Source organism: Ailuropoda melanoleuca, chromosome 12, assembly GCF_002007445.2.
Source record: "Ailuropoda melanoleuca isolate Jingjing chromosome 12, ASM200744v2, whole genome shotgun sequence".
Lineage (NCBI taxonomy): Eukaryota > Metazoa > Chordata > Mammalia > Carnivora > Ursidae > Ailuropoda > Ailuropoda melanoleuca.
Window position 1 is genome coordinate 744,688 of NC_048229.1, and position 18,542 is coordinate 763,229.

An 18,542-nucleotide genomic window follows, 5' to 3' on the forward strand; every position below is an offset into this window, starting at 1 on the left:
CTCCATCAGAGGCATGGCTGGCTATGCTCAGAATTGGAATGGATCCATGGGGCTTACTCTGGGATAAAGACGTTTGCACACCTAGTCACCCCTATGTTGGGAACAGAAAACTCACTTGAACAAAACCCAGTTGTACCAGCAACGTGGGGTGGACACCACTGGGACGGCAGCCATCCTGTCACATGAGGGGAGAGTCACTGGTTGGCAGGCACTGGCCCCACCACCTGGATATTTAGTGGGCAGACCCAATGGGCCTCCATGGTTCTGTGGCACAAAGCTTTGAGGGTGGCTCCCAGCTGGATGGTTGGGCCACTGTGCCCTGGGGTTCCCCTGGGCCCAGAGGAGAACCTGTCCCGTGGAAACAGCAGATGACAAGCTCCCTCTCCTGAAGGCCAGATGGACACACTCTGTGTTTGACGGACAGTCGTCTGGCTGCTGTCTTCGTTCGCTCCATTGGTTTGCAGACCTGGCCGCCCTGACTGGATCCGCTCAGTGAGCCTTGAGGGTCGGCCAAAAAGTCTTCCCTATGGAACACCAAGTGTCTTCAATGAGAACAGCTGTTCTCCAGAATACGATGGCCTTGGCCACCTGCTGCCTCCCATGGTGACACCTGTGTCATTGTCCCAGCACAGTGCTGTGTGTTCGTGCCTGACGAGCCTGCTATAGCACCATGTGTCTTGGGTCTCACGAGGACACGGGGAGCGCCCTGAGTGATACGACCCCCAGCCTCGGGGATTTCACCAGTCAGCAGTTGGGATCATGGGCCTCTTGCTGGAGAACGTTGCTGGTCATGTGGGGAACCGCTGTCTTAATCTGTGCTTTCTCTTGAATGCCCCTGTGTCATTGCAGTGACCTCCAGCACAGTGGGACAGCTGCCACAGGAGCCCCTATCTCCGGGCTAGCGAAACCCCTTCCTGACCCCTCAGGGCACACGCAGAACTGAGGTTCACGTGAGGTTGTAAGAGCCGGGCACGAGGGACGGGGTGCTGGAGATGGTCGGCGAGACGCCATGACCACCACTTGCCGTGACCTGGACCCAGGCAATCAGAGGCTCCCCACCCCTCCCCTGTCCTTGGAATGTGGGTTTCCCTCGCCTTCCCTGCTCCCAGAGGCTGCTCCAAGGATGTGGCCTGGAGACAGTGATGTGGTGTTGAGGCCATCTGGATGGTCTGCGTGACCGAGCCCATTACGGCCTCGGTATAAAACTGGAAGAGGCGGCAGGTGGGTGCGGAGATCTACTCCGCTTGCTGCTGACAAGACAAGCCACGGATGTGAGTTCCCTTGCTTTCCAAACGGCCGCCTTACCTATCTGGAGTGGCCTGGGCCTTTCTGGGGTCCCTCCCTGTCCTCAGAGCAGCGGCCAGGTTCACATTCCATCTGGGAAGCACTGATTAGATCATTAACCCTCGATCCATGGACACTATGTCCAGACTTTGACAGAAGAGGGACATCTTAGACACAGCAAAAAACTACTGGAACTGAGACATGAATTCAGTAAGTTCACAAGATACAAAATCAATACAGAGAAACCTGTTGTTTTCCTACATGCCATTAAGGAAGCAGCAGAAAATGGAATTTAGAAAACAATACCATTTACAGTTGCACAAAAAAACAATAAAATATCTCGGAATAAATTTACCAAAGAGGTGAGAGACCTGTACTCTGAAAACCATAAAACGCTGAAGAAAGAAATTCAAGGCAACACAAGTGGAAAGACCTTCCACGCTCATGAGTTGGAAGAACAAATATGGTGGAAATGTCTCTGTTCCCCAAGGCCATCTACACATCCGATGCAATCCCCGTCAAAATACCAACATTTTTCACAGAGCTAGACAATTAAGCCTAAAATTTTAACGGAACCACAAAAGACCTTGAAGACCTTGAAAAAAAAAAAAACCAAAGCTGGAGACATCAGAATTCCAGACTTCAAGCTCTATTGCAAAGCTGTGATCATCAAAACAGCATGGTACTGGCACAAATACGACACACAGATCAACGGAACAGAACAGAGAACCCAGAAATGGACCCACAACTATATTGTCAATCTCGGATAAAGCAGGAATTAATATCCAATGGGAAAAAGTCTCTTCAACAAATGGTGTTGGGAAAACTGGACAGCAACATGCAAAGAATGAAATTGAACCACCTCCTTGTACCATATAAAAAATAAATTCATAATGGATTAAAAACCTAAATGTGAGACAGGAAACTGTGAAAATTCCAGTGTAGAACACAGGCAGTGAACTCTACCATATTGGCTGCAGCAACTTCTTTCTAGGCTTGTGTCCGAGGCAAGTGAAACAAAAAATGAACTACTGGGACTCCCTGAAAATAAAAAGCTTCTAAATGGCAAAGGAAATAATCACCAAAACTAAAAGGCAACCTACAGAATGGGAGAGGATATTTGCAAATGATGTATCAAACCCGCAAAGAGCTATCACCTCACGCCAGGCAGAATGGCCAAAATTAACAAATCAGGAAACAACAGATGTTGCGAGGATGTGGACAAAGGGATCCCTCGTGCACTGTTGGTGGGAATGAAGCTGGTGCAACCGCTCTGAAGAACAGTATGGAGGTCCTCAATCGTTAGAAATGGAACTACTCTACAATCCAGTGAGTGCACTACTGGGTACTTGCCCCCAAAATATAAAAACACTAATTCACAGGGACACATGCACCCCTATGTTTACAGCAGCGATGTCCACAATAGCCAAATTATGGAAAGAGCTCAAATGTCCATCGACTGATGGGTGGAGAAAGAAGATGTGGTTCATATCTACAACGGAATATCACTTGGCCATAAAAAAGAAAACAATCTCGCCACTCGCCGTGACACAGATGGTGGAAGAGCGTATAACTAGAGTGAAGTCAGTGGTGAGAGAAAGACAAGTACCGTATAAGTTCACTCATATGTGGAAGTTAACAACACAAGCAAAGGGAAAGAGAGAGAGAGAGAGAGACCAAGACACAGACTCTTGACTATAGAGAACACACTGCTGGTCCCCAGTGGGGCGGGGGCGGGGGCAACAGGTGATGAGGATTGATGTGCACACATATATCACGAAGGAAAGAAACTAAATGGACAGTTAACGTCCAGTCGTGATGAGGGGGTGGGGAAATAGAGCCTTTCAGAGATTTGCCAGTAGGAGTAAGAACCGTTTCTACTTTTTGCATAGTAATTTGACAGTAGATTCTATTAAAAAGAAAAAAACAGGTTTGTGTTTTTCTTGTTGTTGTTGTTTTTTCTTTTTATTCATATTCCATTTTGGGGGATTTCTTCCCCAGAAATAGAAGTCCTGCTTCGAAAGGACGTCAGTGTTTATTGTTGCATTACTTGTAGTGGCTAGGACCTGAGAACCTCTTTCTACACATGGCTTAGCCACACTGTGAAGTATTATGCACTTGTCAAATACAAATGTGATAGTTTTTATTGACTTCAAGGGATGGCCACATGGGAAATAAAAAGAAACCCAAAAATCCACATGTACGACCTTGTACACACAAGCCTCGAAACGAAGGCATTTTACCCCGAAGCAGGAGTGGTAGGCGATGGGGGAGGGGAGGACAGACCACTTTTTACGTCTTGATAGTCTCTACTTGTTACAATTTATAACAGCTGTGTATTGAACGCAAGTGAGAAAAAAAGCTAAAAAAGATGAAGGGGACCCGTGGTACCGTGTCACAGCACACGTAGGAAGCCGGCATGTGACACACGTCCTGCTTGGTGAATGTCGACCTTTGATCTCACAGCACAAATTTCCACCACAGCGAGAAGGGGTTCCCTCTTAAGAAACCCTCCCTCCATCATACCGGGAGCGACCCTCATAGCCTGGGACTTGAAACTTAATAGGCAGGACTTTCTAGACAGATATACGTCCCCCAAGTGTGCTGAGTTCTCTCCAACCTCATTTATGCCCACCTTACACCCCGTGCCAAACACAGATTCTCTGAAAGACAGGAAACCCTTACAGCTCCTTGTGGGACCGGTGGAAGGTGTCGCTGGAGGAACCATGGCAACCACTGTTCTCAACTCCAAACGGATCGAATCACACTGGGCTTTAAATACCGAGAAACCAGAGGGGCGCCTGGGTGGCACAGCGGTTAAGCGTCTGCCTTAGGCTCAGGGCGTGATCCCAGCATTCTGGGATCGAGCCCCACATCAGGCTCCTCTGCTGGGAGCCTGCTTCTTCCTCTCCCACTCCCCCTGCTTGTGTTCCCTCTCTCGCTGGCTGTCTCTATCTCTGTCAAATAAATAAATAAAATCTTTAAATAAATGCACACACACACACCGAGAAACCAGACAGCCTCAGTCTGACACGCAGGCCGAGCAGGTTGGTCGCCAGTGGGCACAGACAGACACAGTCAGCAGAATTACAGAATACAGAATAGTGTTACAGAATAGAAGCGAGTTTCACACGGAGTAAACAGGGCAAGGGAAATGTGACAGGAAGCGTTGCAGAAGGCACTAGAAAGAACAACAGACTCAAAACACGACATGAAAGGTATGTCTCTGAGTCCAGCCTGACAGCTGTTGCAGGACGCTGGGCTAATACGGGGAGTACTCTTAGAACCAATCCTGGTTGTGCGGACGCCAGACAACCCAGCCAGGAGGGAAGGGGACACCACACAGCCTCGTGTCCTGATTCCTCGGGAAGCTGTGAAATTAGACTATTGGTGCTTCCAGGAGGAAGTAGGACATTGGCTCACTGCACTTTCGTGGTTCCCCAACATGACGAGAGAGAGAGTGGAGGGAGCCTACAGGCTGCAGGAACCTCCTTATGACAGAAGGGAAACAGGTTCCCAAGGCGATGTTGGTGGAACGCAACGAATCCCCTACAACTTAGACCTTTGGCTCCGTCTGCAGTACGAGTACCTGGGAACACGGCCTCGTGCTCCTCGGCCGGGTCCACACAATACGGGACCTTGGGCCGGGAGCACAAGCACTCAGCCGAGGTTCAGCCTGACCCACTCGAGTCCAAACAAAACAAAGGGCACGCTGTGACGGGCCGTGGACGTCCAGAGCACCGCGTGTCCGACAAGAGAAGGAAAGGATATTTCCTGAGGTTACAGAGGACGAAGGAGCTACCAGAAGAATCTCACTTCGGACTCGCAGAAATCCTCCTCCTAAATGGAAGCCGCACACTGGAAACACAGAGACAGTAAGGGAGCACCTGCACGTCGAGACTTCGCAGGAACCACACAGGGAACAGACACGTGCCCTAAACCACAGAGCCCGGATTCCGGCGTCCGGCGAGCGGAGGCGTGCCTGCCCGAGCTGTGCACCCTGGTGCCCCGGAGCCTCCTGTCAGCGACCTCTCCTCGCAAACACGCCGTCGAGGAAGCCACGCGTGGTTTAAGAGGCTGACCTGCGGATCGCCCGGTTATGGCACCACGTTCAGGTTTCGTTGCTGGGCTCGTATCCTCACAGCAGGGATCTAGTTCCGTGCACGGTCCTGACGTGCGGTTGAAAGAATGTGCATCAAGGGGAAACCGCTCACAAAGTCGGATTGTTTGTGGTGGAGGTCTAGGTGACGTAGGACCGCAGGGCAGACGGACACTTCTGTGAACCTGCATGCGCGGGGCACTCGGTCCCGGGATGAATTCGTGGGTGCGGGAACTGGGAACCACAGGGGGGATGGCTGTGTGTGGGCTTGATGGGATTTCACATCCACTCCTTCGTGGCCAAGAGACAGATTGCTCTTAACAGCGGCGTTGTTTGATACGAGAATGAGGGCGGTGGCCTAGGGCGGCTTCCTCTCCTCTCCTCTCACCCGGAACAGCTCACAGCTCGGCGGCTGCGGGGCCCCACTGGGGGCTCATCAATGCAGACACAGGAAGAAGCAGGGATGACAAGGGCCACAGGAACCATGAATACCCAGAGTGGGAGGACTAGCCGAGAGTGCCCGGTCTGGGCGAGGCTACAGCTTGCTGATCCAGGACTCCTGCTGTGGAGGAGCCCCTTCACGGGCGGGTGAAAGGCAGGCAAAGACCCCCAGGGAAGGACACGCGGCCCTTCGGCACCAGTGCCCTCCTTCCCGGGAAACGAGCTCTGGCAACGCTGAACCCTGACTCTGACTCTGACAGCTGGAGGTCAGACCGCGGCTGGCGAGGGTGCCTCTGATTCCGACAGAAGTACACCCACTACATTTGAGGTTTGCTGCTCTCACCCCCCTCACCTGGACACTAGTGCGATTAGTCTGGCACGAGCCTGAGTGTGCTATTTACTGGTAAATTAAAAACCAGTAATTGGCAGGAGATACTTGCTCAGTGAGCCAACATGAAAGGCAAGGATGGCAAAGACAACCAGTGTGAGCGTTGCTGGCCCCCAAACCCGACACGCCTGGGGGGGGCACGAGTGTGTGGTCACAGGTTTGGGCTTGGACTTGGGCAGACGCAGGTCCGCACACGTCTGCTCTGCTCCCCGACCTCGCCCGACCTCCCCTGTTCCAGGCCCTGGCTCCCCTGACCTGGGAGCTCACACGTGCACAGGACTCACCCCGTCCCTGTCCTGGCAGCCAGGGCCCACCCAGCCACCTATGCCTTGTGTTCCCACGGAGGGAGCCCACCCCTGAAATCCTTTCCATGCAGCCCCGGAAATGAGGCGAGCGCAGCCCCAGGTGTGCTCACTGCTGTGAAGGTCCGGGTTCTGCAGCGCACAAGGCTCCCAGGGGCGGCTCGTTGAGGACACCACGGTCAGCGCGCCCGAGTCCGTCCTTGCGGAGCTTCCAGACCCCCCCGCTCTGCCTTCAGGGGGAACACCGGCGTTGCGCGTGGAAACAGGCAGGTGCCATGTACCCCACGGCCCTCCGGTGAAGCGGCCCCTCCAGACCCTCGCCCGGGGCGGATCCTCGGCTCCACGCACCTGGGCGGCCGCAGCATGCTCAGTAAACACGCGTCCGCCCGCGGAGGGCAGCTGGGGTCGTCGGAGCCTGCCGAGCGGGGTCGGTCTGCAACCCCTGCACGGCCTCCAGGCTGGAGGGAGCCCACCCCCCAAATCTTTCTTAGAGGCCCCTTTCCAGGGGCCAAGCTCCGTCCCCATTTGCACTGGCTGCCTGATGAGGGCCCCGCCTTCTCCCGAACTCAAGGCCCTCAGGGGTCTCGCACCGAAGGACCACGCGGCCCGTGGACGCAGGCCCACCTGGCAGCGCAGTCCGGCTCCCGCAGCTCGGGCGCAAAGGGAAACGCGCCCCCACGCGCGCAGGTGCCGGCCGGCAAGTCGGTGGAGCGCGTGGGCCCCGCCAGCCGAGCCCGGGGGCGCCGCCACACAGCCCCCCACACGGGCCGCGCCCGCGCCCTGGGCTCCCCTGACCCGGGCAGCTCGTCAATGTGCGACACCCACCTGTCCGCCCGCGGAGGCCCTGGAAACCGGTGCAGATTCGGGCCAGCGGGAGCACCCCAACAGCCTCCGGAACACAGAAGGCACCCCAAGCCCTGTGTCAGGGGACGGCTTGCCACGGGGCCGTCAGCCCCCCGGCAACTGGCCGCCTGCCTGGAGGGGTCCCGGGCTGACCCGGCATCGAGGCTCCAGGTGCCTGTGGCCGGAAAACACCCCGCCAGCCCCCCCGGCCCGTGCGACCGAGCCGACCCCGCTCCTCCCGCTTTATTTACCTCGGGGCGCGAGACAGGCGCAGGCGCGCAGCCTCGGGCTGGGAATCAGGCAGCGGATTGGGCCGCCAGGGGCCCGCCCCCTCCCCAGCCGCTCCGCGCGCTCGCCCTCTTCTGGCTCCCTGGCTCCCCGCCCCTGCGCGGTTCACGCATGCGCGCTAGGCACGCCTTCACGGGCGCGGTGGGAGCCGGGTCCACCCCAGAACCACCCGGAGAGCCTTTTGCTCAGCTCTCTGCGCACACACAGTGTGACCACTGGCGACCATCCACACGCACAGTGATGAGCCGGCGCTGGGGGACGAGCAGGGGCGGAGAGGGAGGGGTGGGCAGGCGCCTGCTGGGTCCCAGACATGGGTGTGTTCTGCTGCTTGCAAACACCTTGCTGTGCATCCAGTATTTGACCCAATTTCCAAAAACTGGTTGTGTCCAATTAACAAAATTAATAACAGGAATACCAGCAAATGTTCTCCCCAGTCAGAGCAAAAACAATCAACACTGACTGACTGACAATTCAACATCGCAACTCCGGGGAAACACGGGGCAGAGAAGGGGATGAGGACGCGCTGGGTCGCACACTTCCAAGGCAGAGGGCCGGTGGGGTTCTGGGATTTGTGGCGAAGGGGGATGGGCACCAACGTGGTGCCTGAGACGATGGCCACGCCTGGGACGGAGGTCACGGGGATCTTACGCAGACACACAGGGAACATTGTCAAGGCGTCTGTCCAACTGTTGGGCAATGAGGCGACCTGTAAGACCATCCAGCGGCTCCCAGTTGAACCCCGGGTGCAGACCTGGCGGGAAGCCCCAAAGGAGTTCCCCAAACGCAAAGCTGACTTCTCCACCTGCAGGGGACGTCACCTATCCCGCCTGGAGGCCACGTTCATCTGCACGTCCGTGGACAGGAGCCGTCGCCAGGTGCTCAGTCATGCACACGGCTGAGACTTGTAAAGGGAAGAGAGCTCACCAGACCAGGGCTTGGCAGGCCACCACCCACAGGCTAAACCCGCCCGCCTGCCCTTGCGGATAGCCGTTGGGGCACACGCATGCTCGCCCACCCCCCATGCCTTGCCGTGCTCCGCAGTGGAGCGGGCGAGCTGCTGCGTGGGCCACAGAGCCACACCAGCCACTCTGGCCCTTTGCAGGGACCTGAGTTTCTAGCTGGTAAGCGCTGGAGGAATTGTGCGCCGCCCTGGCACCTGGCTCAGCCCCCTGTGTGTGCGGGGCAGCTGAGGCTGGGGGTGCAGGCCCAGCTGGTGGACGCCAAAGCCACAACCTTCACCACCCTGCTCCTGAAAGTGGCGGTGAGGCTGGCGGCTTCCGTTAGCGGACCATCCTCTCCCGCAGAGGCGAGCAAACCAGGCGCAGGGGCGCAGTCCGGCGGGAAAGCACTTCCGGGGGCGGGGGACCCTCGCCAAGCTCCTCGCACTGACTGACCTCTCAGGAAGTACGCCTGTGGACATCAAATTGTCTGCAGCTAATTTGCTAAATGCCAGGAAGTGCGTGAGCACTCCTTATCAGCGGGACGGATACGCCTCATCTCACCAGTTGGGCTGCGTGACTTGGGTGACTGTGACTTCATTGCCCGCCAGCCCCACTCACCTCCTGGAGGGGACAGGGCATGAGGGACCAAGGGAGGGAGGGAGAGGCTCCCTTGAGAGGCTTTGCCAGGCGTGCGCAGCGAGGACAGAACAGGACGCCCGCACACACAGTAGGTGCTCAGTCAACACTGGCCTCAGCGAGGGTCCAGGAGGACCTTTGAGTTTGTCTAAAACCGCGCCTGCAGGCATTGGAGCCTCTGTGCCGGGAGAAGGGGCAGTCAGCCCGGAGCCGCTCACGGCACAGGGAGGGGCGCTGTGTCCCTGGGCCCTTGAAGAGGCATGGCCCAAGCTCCCCATGCACCTCCCCGCAGGGCAGGAAACGCTGCACCCCTGCGTGTCAGCAAAGACATACACATTCTGTCTTCAGCTCGTATTCTGAACATGGCAGGAGTGGGGTCTCTGGCGGTCAGGCTCCCCCTCTCCCCTGGGTTGGGTGGTGTCGGGGAGGGATGTATGGGCCGGGACGAGTGTAGCGTTGGCAGTGTGGGCTTGGCAACATGGTGATGAGGGGGAGGGGAGGCCACTGCTGCCCCAAGTGGAGGGACGGAGGGAGGGGCCAGGCCATCCGTGGGAGCCGACCCTGGGTCACACACAGCCACAGCACTTGGGACCCCTGAGTGCCCCCCTCCACTACCTGCCCTCCCCGACACACTGAAAGGCCCATCATCCCAACCAACCATGCTGTCCCGAGACCACACAGGAGGCTCCTGCCTGCCCTGCTGCCCCAGGGCCTGGACGTCGGTTCTGGCCGCTCCATCCAAGGCTGCCTGCACCGACATTTTCTACTCACCTTGCTCTGCCTGATGACCTATGAGCTCCTGTCATGGGGGCTTTGCCCCTCTTAGTGCTTATTGGGGGAGCAGGGGCAGGGATCCCCTTAGGGGTCTCACAATGTCATACACACCCATTTCCTTGAGACCCCACCCCACATCTGACCCCCACAGCCACTCTGGGGTCCCTGAGACCCCCCACATCTCACATCCACAGCAAGTCCGGGTCCCTGAGACAACACACATCTGACCCCCCACAGCCAGTCCAGGGTCCCTGAGACCCCCTCAGGTCTGACATCCACGGCGTCTGGGGTCCCCGAGACCCCCCCCACGTCTGACCCCTAGGGCCAGTCCAGGGTCCCTGAGACCCCCTCAGGTTGGACAATCCCATGGGAGGACCCCCGAACTCCCTGAGAACTGTTGTTCTGGCAGAGTTTACTGCGGGGAAGGGACACAGGTTAACATCACCCAGGGGAAGAGCAGAGGGGAGGCCAAGGGGGTCCCCAAACAGCCACCTCTGGGGTTGTCCCCGTGGGGCCACAGAGTCGGCTCCCTAGCCCCAATGTGTGACAGCACGCACCGGGCCCTGCCAACCAGGGGGCTCCCGCCTTGGTGTCCAGTCTTTACGGGGCTGTGGGGGCTGCTGGCGTCCAGCCCCTCCCAAGGTGGAGGGGATGCCGTGTGGCCCGAAGCCCCAGCGTGAGCTGCACGTGGACTCCGAATGGCCGGGTCCAGGCAGCCAGCACTCCTACTGGACAGGGCGCTCCGGGCCTGCGTCCCTCCCGGGGGCCGGGCAGAGGCCAGCCCTCAGTTTGCACTGGGTTCAATACTCCACCAGACACCAGACTACAGGATACGCCAAGCACACAGGGAAGCCTGGGGCATGACCTTCTTCCTACAGAGCCAGGCGCCTCAGCCCAATGCCTTATGTCCACCAAGGTTGCTGATTCCTGCCTGAGGACTAGGGCTGACCAAGCTCGGAGTGCAGGACTCCCAGCCCGCCTGTTAGGGGCTTGCATCTGAAGCAGGTGATGGAAAGTTCTGGAACTAGATCCAGATGGTGGTCACACAGCATAAATGTACCAAATGGCACTGAATCATGCATTTTAAACGGCTAATTTAGGGGCGCCTGGGTGGCTCAGCCGTTAAGCATCTCCCTTCGGCTCAGGTCACGATCCCAGGGTCCTGGAATCTAGCCCCGCATTGGGCTCCCTGCTTGGTGGGAAGCCTGCTTCTCCCTCTCTCACTCCCCCTGCCTGTGTTCCCTCTCTCGCTGGCTGTCTCTCTGCCAAATAAATAAAATCTTTTGAAAAAAATGGTTAATTTATAGTAGGGGGTTTCGTCCCAATTTTTAGAGTTTAGTGTAACGACATCCCACATATTGCATAGGACACAGTTATACTGAAAGAGTATCTGAAATTCCCCCCCCCCAAAAAAGCGTTTTTGAGATTTTAGATCACGTGTAGAGAGGGGCAGAGGAAGAGAGACTCTCAAGCAGACGCCCCATGGAGCCTGATCTGGAGGGGAGTCCACTGAGCCACCCAGCTGCCCCTCCAAAAAAAAGTGCTTTTTAAAAACTCCATTTCAAGCTAGAGCGTGCCGACGTGCCCAGCGGCAAACAAAGCCTGGACTCCGCCGGAGGCTGGGCTGTGGGCTCCGTGGCCTGGCAGAGGCGCGAGAGAGCACAGCGAGAGCGGGACCAGCGTGGCCGGGAGCGCATGGCCCACGGCGGAGCGGGCGGGGCCGTGTGAGCAGCTGCTCCCGGGCCGGGGATGGCAATGCTGGCGCTGGGGGGATGAACAGTGGGTCTTAAGTGTCAGGTACCAAAGCTGGGAACCGTGGGCGGGCGATCTTGGGGAACACTGCCTCCCCGTCTCCCTGTGCGCCGGCTTCCACTGGAATTCTTACGATCAGCTTTGTATTGCTTCTGTAATTTAAAGATGATTAATACACCCAGAACTGTTTTAATTAAAGAACAAGCAGTTGGTTTGCAGGAAATCACTGTTTTGCCTCCAAGCGCGGAGATGCCACAGCTCTGGGGTGGAGCCTGGAGCAGCCCATCCCCGCGGACCACGGTCCACAGGCCTCGGGACGCTCACGGGGTTGTGGTCAGCACCGTATGAGCCCCAACAGGCAGAGGCCTCTGCACCGGAGGGGAGCCCATGGCACCTCAGACCCTGGAAGGCCGGTTCCGAGAGCTCCGCTACAGGAAACAAGTGCTGGCCATTATCCCGGGCACTGGGGTGCCGCCCTCACGGTCCCCGCAGAGACGGGCGGTACTCAGACCGCTGACGTGCACACCGCTGGCAGCCAGAGTCTCAGGGAGACTTGGCGTGGGCAGCTGCCCCCACAGGGATGGCCACGAGCTGCCGCGGAAGGCAAGGAGGCCACGGCCCTGGGGCTGCCATGGCAGACAGGCTGGAGCCGCGAATGTGGAGAAGGGCCCTCCGTGCAGAGGCGCTCCGCCAGGGCACATGCAGCTCTCCTAGGACAGTGGCCGCCTGGCCAGGGAGCCTCTACAAGGGCAGACCCTAGGCCCCACCCCAGCACTTTCACTCAGATCCCGGAAAGTTCTGGAGCCCCAACCGTCTGAGCTCTAACACCCCCAGACCAGCAGCCCAAAGTCCATCAGGTGCTCAGGCTCCCAGCCCAGAAGCCTCAGAGGCTGTTCTGGCCACTCCAGTGGGGCTGCCCTGCCCAGTTCCTCCACCCATCCCTGCCCCCACCCCGCGTCCACTCACCCAACCACCCAAAGAGCTACCTGGACCAGAGGTGGAGAAGCACCAGCCCGGGGGGCCTGGGGGGCTCAGATCAGGTCATGATCTCGGGGTCATGGGATCAGCCCTGCATCAGGCTCTAAGCTCAGCGGGGAGTCTGCTTGTCCCTCTTTCTCCCTCTGCCCCTCCCCCGCCCACACTTGCTCACTCACTGGACTAATAAAAATCTCTTGAAAAAATAAAATAAAAAAGAAACCTCGGCCCAATGCCAAATGTGGCCAAGCGCAGCTGCCCGGCCCTGGGGGGTCAGGGGTGTGGCCGACGGGGGTGTCCAGGAGGTGGACGTCCCAAATCTGCCAAAATGAGAACGTCTATACAGAACAAACAATGCTAAATTAAAAAAAAATCAGAAACACCTACTTAAGCCTTTTATAATTTAACTTTAAAAAAAATCAATGGCATTTCTCAATCTGTGTGAGGCCTCAGCCCATCCACGCTGCTCCCTGGTGTCCCCGCACCGAGGATGGGGGGCACTGACGGCCCCTGGCACGTGAGTCTTCTGGTAGCAGGCTCCTCAGGAGACTCGAAGACCGTCCCCTCAAACATGCGTGAGCCGCTCCCCCGTGCCAGGTAAGTCCTGGGCCCCGGGGGCAAGGCAAGTCCAGTAACGAGACCTCCTCGGTCCTTGCGAAGGCCAGCAGGGACAGTCTGCGGACTACTGCAGGGCAGCAGGGCCACAAAGATGAAGTGAGTGCCATGCGGGACGCACAAAATATGGTTACACACAGGATGCTCAGCCGAGGTCCCTGCAAGCCTCATCAGCCTGGGGTCGGAAAACCAGGGGCAAAGGAGGGGAAAGCTGTGGGAACAGCAGTGCAAAGGCCCTGGGGCAGGAACCAGCTTGAGACAGAGGCAGGGCAGTATAGCTGGGGGTGGGGCGCTAGTGTCCCTAACTCACACGACACTGCACACAGAGGAGGCGCTCCTTCGCCACCTGGGCAAAGCCCCCACTAGGCACACCAGGGTCCTCGGCCACTGCAGCAGCTCCCTAGAGGCCAAACCGGCCAAATTACTGCCTGCTGTGACCCTAGGGCACTCCCGTGGGGTGGGGGTGTGCCAGGAACTCAGGAGACCACAGGGTAACCAGGGTCTCCCCTCCCAGGCTCTCCAATCCCCCTGTGCCTCCACCAGACCCCCCAGCCATGTGAGCTGCCATCACACCCGTGACTCCCGTATCCGCAGACAAGCAGGTTTTTAAGAAGAAACGTGGGCTTGAGAACCAGGCTCGCCTGACAGAAACGGGGCCTCAAAAGAATAAAATACCCCGGAACAAAATAACCGATTGGCCCGTGGCTGCCGGTGCGCACTCTGCTCGGGGACAGGATGGAAGGGTGAAGCAGCCTCCAGCTGTAACTCCCTCTGACGGGGCACACACACGCCCAGACCCGGGGTTAGGGTACAGAGAACCCTCAACTGTCACTCCTGGGTCACAGAGTCCACTGCAGTGGAAAGGGGGGGGGCGTGGGCCAGAACCCTCCTGGATATGAGGGGACTGGGAGAGTCTGGGACACCCAGGGAAGCTTCAGAAGCCACCACCCATGCACCTGGAGCCCCCTGTGGCTGGAGGCCCCGTGGCAGGAGCCACTTCTGTAGCGCCCCTTCCCCCAGCACCCACCTTGGCCCTCCCCACCAGGCTTAGCAAAGGGAGAGGCCCCTGGACACCACCTTCCAGTGGAGGCCACGTGCACAGCAGGCAAGGGCGGGGGGAGTGCTGTAAGTGGATACAGCGTGGCCAGCACTGGGGACACAGCCTCCAGAGGAGCCAAGAGACAGGTTCAGCGCCTCCCCAGACCCCTGCCTAGCTGCCCACAGCCCACCCCAACCGCTCTCCTATAAAACCACTTATGGGGGTGGGGGGGAGGCTACAGGGTCAGCTGAGCGTGAAGTGCTGGGCGCAGAGATCGTCCTGCCGGCCCAACAGACCCTGGGCAGGGATGAACTCCAGTGGCACTGACTCCTGGCCCTTCTTCTTCAGGTCCCGCTCAAAGACCTGCAAGGGACGGACAAACAGACACTCCCACACTGCGCAGTTCCTGCACCCCGGCCACCCAGGCCTCAGCGTCCCTGCCTCACCTCAAATGCCGTGAGCTCCAGCAGCGGCGCGAGGCTGACCTCAGGCACAGACAGTGCCTGGTTGATGACGCTGGCGGCCTGGGACACGTCAGGGTGGTAATGCCGCTGGAGGGCCTGTGGAGCACGAGCGATGTCACCACCCCCTCCCCGGGCAGCCAGGGCTCCGGGACGGCGGCACACACCCAGGTGAGCCGGGAGGCGGGGTGACATGCCTGCCAGGCTCACCTGCAGCTCCCACAGGGAACTCTCCAGAGCTCGGCTCTTGGCAGGGTCCTCCTCTTCGGGGTCATAGGGGTCGGCATCCAGCTCTACAAACGAGACCCAGAGCCTGTTCTACGACCGGCCCCCGGCGTACTGGCTGCTGGGGGCAGGCCCCAGAACTCCCAGTCGCACTCACCGGGGCCCAGAGGGCGGTGCACGAGGACACGGCAGGCGGGGTGCCGGCGCAGCAAATTGCAGATGAAAGGCAGGACCATGAGCAGGGCTTCTGGGGGCGCGGTCAGGGCCAGGCGGGACAAGCGCTTGGCAAAGGCAGCCACCAGGTAGGCGGGCAGATGGCTGGGCAGGACGGTGGGTGTGAGTGAGACCCCCTCACCCAACACCCCAGTACCCACTTGGGGCCTCAGCCCCGCCTCTGGCACTCACGAGGACGACAGGAAGAGATCGGCCAAGTGGAAAAAGCGGGCCCGGTACTTGACGTGAAAGACAGACGGGTCCAGGAGGCCATAGAGCTTCCGGTAGAAATCTGGGTACTCGCTGCGGGGGGAGGAGGCGTGTAAGTGAGCATCAGGCACCGGGATGGAAGCGGATAACGAAGGGACAGGTCGTGGCTTCCAGGGGCTCAGTCCCCTCCCCTGCCCTTCTCCAGCCCAACCCCCCAGGGACGGGCCAGCCGGCTCCCCAGCCTCGGGCAGACGCCTCCCGGACGAACACTCACAGGTTGTGCTGGTGAATCAGGATAAAAAGTCCGTTCAAGGCCAAGAGACTGATGGCTCCCCCTGCAGACACACAGGCGGCTGTGAGGCCCCAGCCCACCTGACCCCTCCAGCCCAGGGGTGAGTCCAACAAAGCTGGAGGCCACCAGCCCACAGACCCGCCCTCCTCAGTCCAGCCCAGGAAGGAAAGCAGGCTTTCCCGCCAGCCACACATCTGCAGGAGCCCCAACCGCTGGCAGACACGGCCCCACACGCGGGGGCTCAGCACTCACCCACGTCGTAGGCACGGGTCAGGAAGTCGATCATGAGGCTGGGCTGCGCCAGGTGGGGAAGGATGGAGTCGTGCATGATCACCAGCACCTTCTTGTAGAGGCTGAGCGGCAGCTGGCAGGGAACAGCAGGTATGGGCGCACCTGCCCCGCTCCAAGAACCCCGGGAGCCAAAGGGCCCAGACCAGGGACGCCTGCTCCCCGCCCGCCCCGTCCCTACCTTGTGCTTGAGGAAGCCGAGCCACATCAGCTGGAAGGCCTTCCTGTGCTCCTGCAGCAGCACATGAGGTGTGTTGGAGCTGCACGCAAGGTTCCCAGCCCGCCCCCTGCCCCCAGGAGGGACACCAGTTTCCCCTTGCCCTGCAGAAGGAGAAGCTCAAAACCCCAAACCCAACAACTCCCGACGAGACGCGAGGAAACACCCAGCCTGGATCCTGGCGGTAGGGAGCAGGTGAGCATCGTGTCCGTGACCGCCCACGGCAAGGGCTCGCTGCGAGCCCGGGAACCTCCCCCACCCGGCTCCCGGTCCCTGTGAGGGACTCCCGTGGCTGCCCAAGCCAGGCAAGGGGCGTCTAGTCCTCTTCCTGTCCCACACGCGCTGCCTCCGTGCGAAAGGAGCCCCCCCTCCCAGGAAGGCCACCAACCCCTCTGGAGCGTCTCACCTTCAGATGAACGACTTTCCACGTGCGTGACAGCTCTGCAAGGAAGGCAGGAGTCAGCGGGCGTGCGGGAGAGGAGGCAGCCCGCCGGCCCCAGACACTCACCCGCGTGCTTCACATAGAAGCTGGAGGTGCTGCACTCCTGGCGGGGGAGGCCCACAGCCGACAACAGCGTGAAAGCGTTGTTCCAGAACGTGAGCGGCACCTGCAGAAGACCTGGCCTGAGCATGGGCATGGCCACCGCCCACCTGTCCCCAGGCCACAGGACCCAGCCAGCTCACCTCCAGGTACCTGTCAGCAACGCGACCCACGACATCCGTGGCTGCCTGCATCGTGTGGTAGCGGATGTCGTCATGTTCCAAGTACTCCTGGAACCGGGACAGAAGCAGCGAGCAGTCGTCCTCTAGAGAGAGAAGGCCTTCCACCACCGCCTGGGTGCCAGGCACGGAGGTGGGCGTCAGTGCGTCAGCCCCACGACCAAGGGACTGCCTGAGGAGACCAGTGAGCTGGCAGCCTCCCCCTCCCGCAGGGGAGGGTATGGCAAACGCACCGCACTCACTAGCCACCTGTGCCAGAGCTCATCCCAGCTCTGGACGGAGGTTTCTGTTCCCCCCACCCGCCCCTGCGCACCCCACCTTGAAAAGCTGGCGAGGGAACAGGTAATAGCCATCCCACTTAGGTTTCTCCAGGGGGTGAGCTCCTTCCAGCTGCACAAACTTCATGAGTGTGCTGATAGCCAGCTCCTGAGGACAGTGGGTAGCAGAGTGGCCAAGGCGCCCCTACCACAGGTCATGCCCGCTGCAGGCACGGCCACAGAGCTCCCCCCAGCACGCAAACCCAAGTACGCTTGACACGGCTCCCCCACAAGTACCCGGACCTGAACAAAACCAGCCACCAGGCCGACGTGGGCGGCCTCAGCCCTGCCTCCGTGCATGTGGACAACCACGGCTGGGGGTGCACGGAGGGCCGGAGATCAGCGAGACTCACCTTGACCTCAAAGGAGGGGTGAGTCAGAAGCTCCTGCAGACGGTTGCAGCAGCTGCGGTAACGGTACCTCATCCACACCTTGTACTTGCGCGTGGCCCCCTGGGACCCTGCGGGTTGCAACAGGGTCAGCCCGCGCACGCCCGCTACTCTCCACCCAGCCCTGCCAGGGAAATGGTGCAAACGGGCACTGCGGCCCCAGACCTGGGGTGGGACGAAAGAACTTCCTACCCCGAGGGCACAGTCCCTCCCCCTCACTTTATCCCAAGACCTGAACGACCGAGGGGTGATGACACAGGAGCACAGCAGATGCTAACCAAACAATCAGACAGCATGAGATCTCAGGAGCAGACGCCCTGGTAACCCCGTGGCAACCAGACCATAAGGGTGTCTCTGCCGACCCCCAGCCAGCCCCCAGCACCATCCCCCACCCACAGCTCTGTGAGCCTCCACTGACCCGCGGGCCCAGCGGTGCGGCTTGGGGGCCAAGTCTCCCCGGGCCTTCCCAGAGCCGAGGCCCGGAAGCGCAGGGCAGCCCAGCGCCCTCGGGGACGCTCACCTGCCATGACCGTGTCCTCCGAGGGCAGCTGGCCCACAAACAGCTCTCCCCGCTCCAGCAGGGCCCCGAAAAGGCGGCTGCACGCGCGCACCGCCTCCTGGGTCTCTTCGTGGTCCTCGGACTGCAGGGACAGGCTGGTCGCGGGGGCCACCCCATGCCCACTGCTGCCCCACGCCCGGCCCCGACGTCACCCGCCCACCCGAGCCTCCGGCCCCCGCGCCCCCCAAAGCCCCCTCCCCGACCTCCGACGCCGGGCCCCCGGCCGCCGCGCCCCGCGCGCCCCCACCTGCAGCACCGCTAGGATGTCGAACAC

The 18,542-nt window shown here is 59.6% G+C and overlaps 1 protein-coding gene across 1 annotated transcript; it reads right to left on the reverse strand.

The window, feature by feature from the left end:
* Positions 1-13,103: 13,103 nt before the first annotated feature.
* Positions 13,104-18,542, reverse strand: NOC4L (nucleolar complex associated 4 homolog; the record flags this gene model as incomplete). The annotated part of the gene is made up of 15 exons (XM_034637895.1): positions 13,104-14,740; positions 14,824-14,937; positions 15,049-15,131; positions 15,221-15,381; positions 15,469-15,579; positions 15,761-15,821; positions 16,031-16,142; positions 16,248-16,298; positions 16,690-16,724; positions 16,792-16,891; positions 16,968-17,117; positions 17,322-17,429; positions 17,674-17,780; positions 18,230-18,350; positions 18,516-18,542. Coding segments are annotated over 15 exons (1,461 nt in total), but the record flags the coding sequence as incomplete, so codon positions are not given.